At 36.5% G+C, this 9,529-nt stretch overlaps 1 protein-coding gene across 5 annotated transcripts in view; it reads left to right on the top strand.

The window, feature by feature from the left end:
* The first annotated feature begins 498 nt into the window (after positions 1-498).
* The window catches only part of LOC122323727 (calcium-binding mitochondrial carrier protein Aralar2), a 37,375-nt gene continuing 28,344 nt past the window's right edge, over positions 499-9,529 (top strand). Inside the window, exons 1-6 of one of the 5 annotated variants that reach the window (XM_043217793.1) lie at positions 506-570; positions 1,208-1,258; positions 1,390-1,444; positions 2,002-2,144; positions 6,533-6,648; positions 9,010-9,149. In XM_043217793.1, coding sequence (XP_043073728.1) covers positions 1,433-1,444; positions 2,002-2,144; positions 6,533-6,648; positions 9,010-9,149 — 411 coding nt within the window. In that variant the 5' untranslated portion in view covers positions 506-570; positions 1,208-1,258; positions 1,390-1,432. Of the gene's footprint in view, positions 571-590; positions 912-1,207; positions 1,259-1,389; positions 1,445-2,001; positions 2,145-6,532; positions 6,649-9,009; positions 9,150-9,529 lie in introns of those variants that run through there. The other 4 variants (XM_043217792.1, XM_043217795.1, XM_043217791.1 and 1 more) reach the window with 4 other exon arrangements.

The raw sequence follows: 9,529 nt of genomic DNA, 5'->3' as shown, positions 1-9,529 counted from the left end.
ATATGATCAAATCTTCAATTTCATTTTAAAGAGTGAGTGTTTTAAAGTAAGTTACATGCTGTGAAATAAGCTAATTCTACAAAACATCACATAATTCATCAACAGCTAAAAACTGATCATATTTGTGTACTGCCATCTTTCAATTCAATACCTACAGGAGGATTAATGGCGTTTTGTTTAGGTCAGAGATTAACAAATATACATGAACGAGGCTAAAGCGATACGGCCTAACTGCGGTATATGTTTCTTTGAAATATTTCGATTAGAGATAGGGAAAAATGTAATATTTATGTACATTCTTGTGAAAAATTAGTGCAGATAACTTCCTTAAAAAAATCAGCCCTGATATTGTAATAACTATCTAACTAACCATTAATAATGGCGAGCTTTTGATTGTTATTTTATGCAATAAATGAAAATGCAGCACCTAGGACCGTGAGCGCTTTATCCGCTTTCCTCTGAGCGCAGCAGCCGCTGTGTCCCGCACGTGATCTCCATGGAAACGTCATCAAGCTCGAGAAGCCTTCCTGTTGCTATAGTTGTGCGCGCTAGCTGAACATGGCAGCAAAGGTAAGCTATTCTCACACGGAAACAGCAACGAGGACGAAGTCAGCTTAGAATTTGATCGTGAAGAATACGTATGTATCCAGAAAACGTCGTTGCAGGATACTGGAGAAACGCTGGGGTGGAGATTAACTGCTAACCTTCAGTAACACAGCAGCCGGTGTGACAGAGCTAGTTAGCCTGCTAATGTCCTGGGTGAATGTTAGCGCCTCTCAATGACATTGAGACATAAGTGTACTTCAAAGAGCTCGGATGAAGCGTCAGACCCCTGCAGATAGACTGTCCAGCGTCTGCTTGAGTGCTTGAATGGGTGCCATGGGGTTTATAGGATGCTAAACATTCTTGAAGTGAGCTGAAGTTGAGCTTGACATTACAAGTGTTTGCTTGGGCTCTTTACATATAAGATGATTTTAATGATAATATCACTTAGTAAATATAATGTGGTCACTTTAACCAAAATCTAAATGAGAGCACCAGGCCTGAAGTGTCATGTGTGTATATATATATATATATATATATATATATATATATATATATATATATATATATATATATATATGTGTGTGTGTGTGTGTGTGTGTGTGTGTGTGTGTGTGTGTGTGTGTGTGTGTGTTTGTAAATGACAATGTGTTTATCTCTACAGGTAATGATAAAGAGGGCTGATCCAGCAGAGCTCAAGTCAATTTTCTTGAAGGTATGTCATCGCTTATCTCCCCTCAAAGTCTGGAAATGAAGGGACGGGAGTTGTAGGCCAACATCTAAGCACTGGTGTCAATGACATATACCTCTTTCTGATGTAACCCTTTAATAAATTTCTCATTACAGAAAGAAAACCTGAGGATTAATTTAAAAATGCATCGAGAACTGTATGGAACTCATAGTAAGTTCACATGAATATACAAAGCGGAGTTCCTTAAAAGCACGAGAAAAACTTTGCATGAATAACGTATTTTAAGTAGCATCTGTAATAAATCTAACAGCAGTGAACTAAAACACGCTTAATATTCCTTTCAATAATCAACCTTTTTCTTTCCTTCTGATATCTGCTATTAAGAGTAGAAAGTATCTTCTGTATGATTTTAAAATGTTTTGTCCATGTTACCTTAAACTATGAAGGTAATTTGTCTTTGATTTTATTGTCCTGGGATTTTAATTGTGAATATTTATGACTACCATTTTGATGTGAAATTAAATTTGCATACTAATAATCATGAAATCCTGCATTGTACAATCACTGTATTAAGTGACTGTTTCAATGACTGCTTTGAGGTGGTTTATTGTATAACGTGCATCATATTTTACGTAAATCAAATTGCTGATATTTTGTGAACAAACACTCGAAGTATTTTATTCACTATATCAGTTCTGCACTGCATTGGCCTAAACGTGAAATGTATATATATATATGATATTAGCCCAGTTTTTTCGCCTTCACAGTATGCCAGTGTGGAGAAGAACGGAGAGCACTACATGTCCCCAGAGGACTTTGTGTCCAAGTACCTTCACGCAAAAACAGACATACAGCCTTCCAAAGAGGCCACCGCTTTACTGGCAGGTGTTGTGGACCAGACTAAAGATGGGTTAGTATTTATTTCCATTGCTTCGGTTAAACTTTTACGTCTCACTTGAGTCTTTAGCAGGTTATATTTTGCAAACAAATCAAGCTGTGCTACCACAAACACAAAACAAAAATGCCCCCCTAAATAATACCATTAAATTTTCAGTTTTTAAATGACAATAACCAACACGCAGCGTGAATTTGTGTTTTTCATTAATAATTCACGACTTGTGTAAATGACAGTTTATAGTTCATTTGATTCATAAACAAAGCCTTTGCTGTGAAATGGATGTGGATTATGCTGCGGTATCTTCCGCTTTTAATCCTGCATTAGGATGAAGGGTCAGACATCTTAACACGCCACACTTTGTTCAGGTGCTGCTCCATTCAGGCAGCACGGCTCAACCCCTTTTTGCATTAATATGTATGCTTTTAATGATACATAATGATGGCCAATGATACGCGAGCGTAAGTCCAAAAAGATTGTGCGTTACCACGGCAACCAGCCGGGCCGTGTTTCGTGCCGAGTGCATGTGGTCATGCAGCACACATTATTAGGCCTGCCATAGACCGGGAGAGGTACACACGCACTGTAATTGCCTGTGCCATTCAGCTCTCATGCTTTGTGCGACTTTGAGGATGGATAAATTGCTGCATCTCAGCTATTAACGGATAACTATTAGGGAATCATGGCTTGAGCTCTCTTTCTGAACATCATTTTTTATTTATTTGCAAGGCTTTGAGTAAAAAATAGGAGCGTTGTTCGATTTAATCAAGAATATGGAAAAAGGTTGAGAGAGTATGTTGGAAAGCGTTGTCTTTTTGGTTCATCTTTTTTTGTGTTATTCGCACGATGCACGTAGGATGCTGAACCGGTTAAATAAAGATCTGGATATATATGGATTTCTGAGGTTTGGTCGTAGTGGCGGCTGTGGTCGGGACCTTCATGCCGTCAGGACTGTGGAATGTTGCAAATGAAGAAACGTTCATTTTGAGGCCTTCGTCCCAGAATTATGGTGGAATGAAGCCCTCACAGCGGCTCATATTTTTCTTTTTTGCAAATAAATTTATGTACAAATGAAGCTTGTTATAATGTTGAAATGTATTCAAAATGATACAATTTCCGTCTTATCCATCTCTAGTTAAATCTGTTTGTGTGGGTGCCGATGTTTTTGCTGAACACGACATGTTTTACAACCGAGGTAGGTTTTCATCTGATTGAGATGATTCACAGGTTATCTCTGTTTCATGAGATGGATACAAACAGCATGATGCATTTTCTACCTCCTCCTGAGCTGGAATAAATCAAGTGATATGGTGACATCCATCAGGCACTGAATCACTTCTCCTTTATTCACTCAGCCCTGTTTGAGCGGCATCCTGCCAACGGTTCTGAATCATTCATTCAACACATGTAGACTTCCCTGCTGATTCAAAGATCTGCCAGACATTCTCTCCTTCTCTCCCTCTATCTTTTCTCCCCTCTCCATTTCTGATGGAAAAACTCCTCAAGTGTGAAACTCCGTAGCCTCTTGGGGGTTAAAACTTTGTAAAGAGCGCATGCTGAGAAAATGGCAGTCCGTGCCCATGTGGTTTCAGGCTGGTCTGAGGTATGCACTCAGGGAAAGCTAAACCAGCCTGTGTCCCTCTGCATCCACGCTTGTCAGTGACAATGACAGGGCCAGAGCTTATTGAAGGTGCTCTCTCTTCACCTGTCACGGATAAAAGCTACTACGCTAAACCGCTGAAATAATAAGTCTGTAAATAGTGTTTCTGCTAAGGACAGTGTTTACCAGCACCTTTCTCTTTTAGAAACAACACAATTTAAAGGTGGGTGGCACCCGCTGAGAGATATAGGGAAATGATTTGTAAAATGTATGCCTGTTGAGATTAGCATAACACATTGTACAGTCACTGTATTAAGTGACTGTTTAAATGACTGATTTGAGATGGTTTATTGTATAACAGGCATCATACAGCATGTCTCCCTCTAGAGTTTTGATTATTGAGTTGTGCGATCGAGAATTAAAACGATTTGAAACGGTTATTTTATGCCTACAGTCTGCATTTAAGAAAAAAATACAATTATTAATTCATTTCAATTATAATACTGTGAAATAGTATTACAATTGAAAATATATGAATATATACCTTTATATGAATATATTTTAAAAATATAATTTACTATTTAGTGTGATTTGGTGATCAAACGTTAATTATTCTCAATGTTTAAAATAGTTGTGCTGCTTAATAAAAATAATCTTTTGTAGCAGTTAAAATATCTTTACTCTTACTTTGATCAATTTCATTTATCCTTGCTAAATAATGCTAAACTATTTTATAATGAACTGAATAGTGGTGTATTTAAAAAGGTTTGCCAATTTGAATTTAGAAAAACATCTTATTAAACCATTTCAATGGTTCATATTTGAGAGAAGTTTTTGCATTCCCCATGTTACCCTTTTGGTTCTGTGCCATTTTAGTTGATGGTTGGAAGATGTTTTGCGTTGGCCTTATTACTTGAGCTTAATTTGTTTTTCATGGCTACAGCATCTTAGCATGTTTGTGGACCAGCGTAATTGTTCTCTAGTAGTCAAGGAACTGCTAATCAACCATCATAAGCCTCACGTCTGGCATGGCACTGGGGAAACTACATGCACAACTCGTTTTTGTGTATGTTGATAGGAGGGTATTTAATGCAGAAATGCTCCCAAAATCAATTACGGTGACCATCAAGCTGATCTGAAATGAAAACAATACCATCTGGTAATTAGAAGTTCATCGTTTCCTTCCAGTGGTTTCTGGTGTCGGAGATGCATTCTAATCACTTGCTGAGTTTTAGTAGACTTTTCTTTTAGTAAAAGCAGCAGCATCTGTATCATTTCTCATTGCTTTTTGGTTTTAATCATCAATGCCCGGGCCCAGCAGATCGCCTTTGTAGCTCTCCACCCACTCTGAAACAGCAGGCTCCTGTTCTCCTACTGTCAGCTTAGTTAATAAAACAATTACTCTTGACTCCACAATGTGGCTGATTTGGCATGCTGGAAGCGCGCAAATTCTCAGTTCCTTTGAATTTCATCAGTAACAAAATTAATTAGAGTGGCCACGAAAATGTAATCATTGCTCCCTGGAAATTGAAATAAATTAGAGATGCATGCATTGGGACTGCTCGTTAGCAGTGACCTCGAGTAATTGCTGTATCCATTTGTGAAATTCATAATGGAGTTGAGGCAACTTTGAACTGCGCTTAAATAAAGACTAGATTGCATGGTCCCCAGGGTTTCCTATGAATGCTGAAATTGCTTATTTGATGAGGTAGATACGTGTGTATGTGTGCGGTTGTGGGCATGTTTATGTGTTTTATGATGTTCGGCAAATGTCATGCTCTCCATTATGATTCAAACTTTTAGTCATTTGCAGAAGTAGTGCTGTTCCCCTTTATTGATATCAAATTTTTTAATCTTTCTGCAGGTTTGCTCGATTATTCTTTTGGAACAATAGCACCCGTTTATCCTTACTGTAAAGCGAACACACATATAGGAACTAATTAAATAATCTTAAAATTGATATATTTAATGATAGTGGAAATATGAGTAGGAAATCTTTCTCAAAATGTGCAGAAGCAGTCAAAAGTTTGGCCACACCTAATTAACATTTTACTCTGGTTCAAACTAAATACATTTTTTTAGTTTTTATGCAAATTCTATTATATTTATTATCTATTTATATATATATTATATATATATATATATATATATATATATATATATATATATATCATTTAATTTTTATATAAATATATTAAGAAAATATTTTTAAATATTGACATTTTTTATTTTGGATAAAATATTGATATTTTTACTCATTTTTATTATAAGCCTATACATAAAAAGTTGATCATGAAAATCACTGTGACTCCTTTTGATCTAGTAGTGTATGTGTATGCTAGAAATTCCTGAGCTTTTCCTTACTGTACTGCAGCATGACTTAATCGTAATCACATTATTTACTGAGTTCTCATCCTGGGGGCCTTATATGAACTGGTCCCATTTTCAGTAAGGTAATGACATTTGACAGTCAAATTGGAAGCACTTCAATCAAGATTGGGATCATTGAATAGCCTGTTATGTCAAATTGTTTTGTCATTCACTTAATCTCTGGGCCTAGAATCGAAGCTGGACTGTGTGTTTAGATGTTTTGTACATCATAATTTTAGGCTGATAATTACAGTTGAACAAATCACTCAAGTGTCAAGTGTTCACAATGAAAATATGTGCTACCTTTTTTTGTTTGGCGACGAGAAGCAGTAATCAGTGAGTGATACCCTCTCATCATTCAATAATGTAATGCCAGGCTGGTGGAGTGAAGTGTCCACAATATGTAGGCTGTAAGTCTGTTTGTCTCCATCAGGTTGATCTCCTTCCAGGAGTTTCTGGCTTTTGAGTCGGTGCTATGCACTCCGGATGCTCTCTTCATGGTTGCCTTCCAGCTCTTTGACAAAACTGGAAACGGAATTGCCACTTTTGGTGAGTGTACAACACTCTTTATAAAACAGAGTACCAGCTCAAAATTCTGATTGGATGAGTTGCGTTTGAAGCCGCTGTAAAATAAAATAAAAGATCACCTGTGATTGTAGGCGTTCTGTATAAATGGGCCTAGTTGTTTTGTTGGTTAGCAATGTCGAACAAGCTACAGTTACGAGAATTAACTCTGCGTGGCAGTAAATGTACATGTCTTTTATTAATCTTTATAAAGGCATCACTTTAGGCACTTCACTGTCTTTTTTGTTTTGCTTTGTTTTCTTTTTTTGCTTAGCTTCTTGTAGTACTGTTTTCTTTGCTTTCTCATTTTTTGCTTTGCTTTTGTTGTTTGCTTATTTCACTTTTTTTTTTCTCAATTCTCAAAACTTCAAGCTTAGAAATGAATTTTAATTTCCATTACACGAAAAACCTCGTTTTGGCCTAAACTGTAATTATATCAGCTGAATGTCTAAATCAGTGAGGTTATCCAGTATAATTCCAGAGCACATTACGTTCAGCCACTGGCCTCAAAACAAAGGGCTAATGTTAAGTAGTCTTAATCTGAATGCTTGCTTAGACCGACAGATTCCTGTCTCTTAGTGGAGTACTACAGGATCAGTAAAGGTAAAACTCTTAATCAGGTTTATTCATCCACTGCCAGAGATCTTCAAAATGATTTTAAACAGTCCCTAGTGGACATCAGTATAATCTGCTTTACATTCATTGCAGGTTATCTGAGACTAAGACTGAGAACAAAGCATAGTAATGCACTAATAATATGAGAAGTTACTTTTGAAGTTATATTCATGTTGCAAAAGAACTTGGCACAGGAAGAATGCATGTGTGTATCTCATGCGTTAAATTTCCCTAATTGACTTAAATAGTCTAATTTGCCTTTTGTAGGTGAGACCTGTCAGATCAGCTCATTTTAAATTCACTACCCAAAGTGCCTAGGCGGAGAGAAATAGACTTTCATCAACCTGTTTTAGTCAACTGGGAATAAGATCGGATAATACATGCACATATGCATATTTTGCATTGAAATGACTGGGTTATTTAGAAGTGACTTTCAAAGGACTCTTGTTGTTCATGTCGTCAGCTGTACATCTGGGCTGAGCTGTAATGAGAATGTATAGGCAATATTTGTCTCATACACCTGTTTTTCAACTGCAGCAATCACGTCAACATAAATAGCAAATAACTTCTGACTAAGATTATGGTCATGTCAAAATCACTTTATTGTGATGCGCTACAGAGGTTAGAGAAATGAAATGCCGCTCTGTGTTAAAGCGAACTGGAGACTCCCGTTTATAACCCTCTTAATGTCATTAAAAGCATTAAAGGTCTCTTGCTGTTACATTAAACAGTCTTTTTTCACCATTTAATAAACCCTGTCATTGCAAGTCATATTATGAAGGGATATTTTTAAGGGTTTGGAAAATTTAGGTTTTAATTAATGAATGACTAGGGGTTTTTTTTTCTTCATTTTTTTCCTCCCCCTTTCAAGTTCAATTAGGTGAAATAGGGGTAATAAACTTGCAGTCTGCCATGCGACTCCAAAGCGATATAAAGAAAGAAGGACAGAGACGTGTTGACAGGTTCATAAACACTGATAAAATAAAGGTCTGGAGTTGCTCCACAGTGGAACTCTGTTGTAATGCAATATAAAAAGCATCTGCTAAATGCTTACTGTATATGGTTTGCCATAAATGGAAAAAACCTGTTGGAACGACAGAGCTTCTCTGCAAAGCATTCAACCCCATTTTTCTTTGCTTTTATTGTCATCTTCATCGCAAAGGCCTGTTTGGCGACTTCTGTTTAGCTTTTTGTTTTCTAATTTAATGGATAGGTTTTATTTAGCACTGTCAAAAAAGCATACCAAATAAAAGTTTTTGTTTGCATAAAAAATGCATGTGTACTGTGTATATTTATTTTGTATATACACACACATGCATACATTATATATACACATGCATATATATATATATATATATATATATATATATATATATATATATATATAGACATGAAAATACATGTAAATATTTGTTAAATGATGTTAAATGATTTTATATGATCCAAGAGCAAGAACATCTGAATTTTTGTATAAAGAGTAAATTTTTATGTCTTACATTTACAAAAAGCGTCAAATATTAAATATTTTATATAATACTTTTAATAATGTATTTTTTTCCCCAAAAAATCTTTACGTCTATTTTCATTTATTAATAAAAAAAAAAAACGTTGCATTGTATTTCTAAATGAGGTTTACTTTGTTTTGGCGGTACTAAAATCTAACAATGCATAGTTTTGTAACTCAATCCTCAACAATGACATTTCTGACGTCAGGCTTATCTCTGATTTCAGAGGATGTGAAACAAGTTTTCGGTCAGACCACTATACACCAGCACATCCCCTTTAACTGGAACTCTGAATTTGTTCAGCTCCACTTTGGCGCCGAGAGGAAGAAACACCTTAACTATGGGGAGTTCACTCAGTTTCTGCTGGTGGGTATGACTGCTGTCTAATTTCTCTTTGATCCACTTGCACCCCACCTTTCCCGCCACGTAGGCCCAAACACGTTCACTTTCATACTATCGCCGTCACATACTTTCCTTCTCCGCCGCAGAGCTCGGATCGATGTAATGTCTTGTTTGGTATATTTTGTGCCTGGTCTCGCCTAGATTGACACACGGTTCTGGGCACCGTTTCCCGCAGCACAACGAGGCATATTGACCTAGTTAGTCATTAATGAAACACTGGAGTTATATTCCTATGCCAGCATTTGTTTCTCATTAGGTGACGTAACCTCAGTGCAGTCTAGCGATTCCCCTAAAACAGGTAAAGGTTTTCTCCTGCAAGAAGAATAGCAGTATTCCTTTTGTAT

The sequence above is a fragment of the Puntigrus tetrazona genome, chromosome 19, assembly GCF_018831695.1.
Source record: "Puntigrus tetrazona isolate hp1 chromosome 19, ASM1883169v1, whole genome shotgun sequence".
NCBI lineage: Eukaryota > Metazoa > Chordata > Actinopteri > Cypriniformes > Cyprinidae > Puntigrus > Puntigrus tetrazona.
Note: the sequence above shows the minus strand (reverse complement) of the source record. Positions and strands in the feature narration are given on the sequence as shown.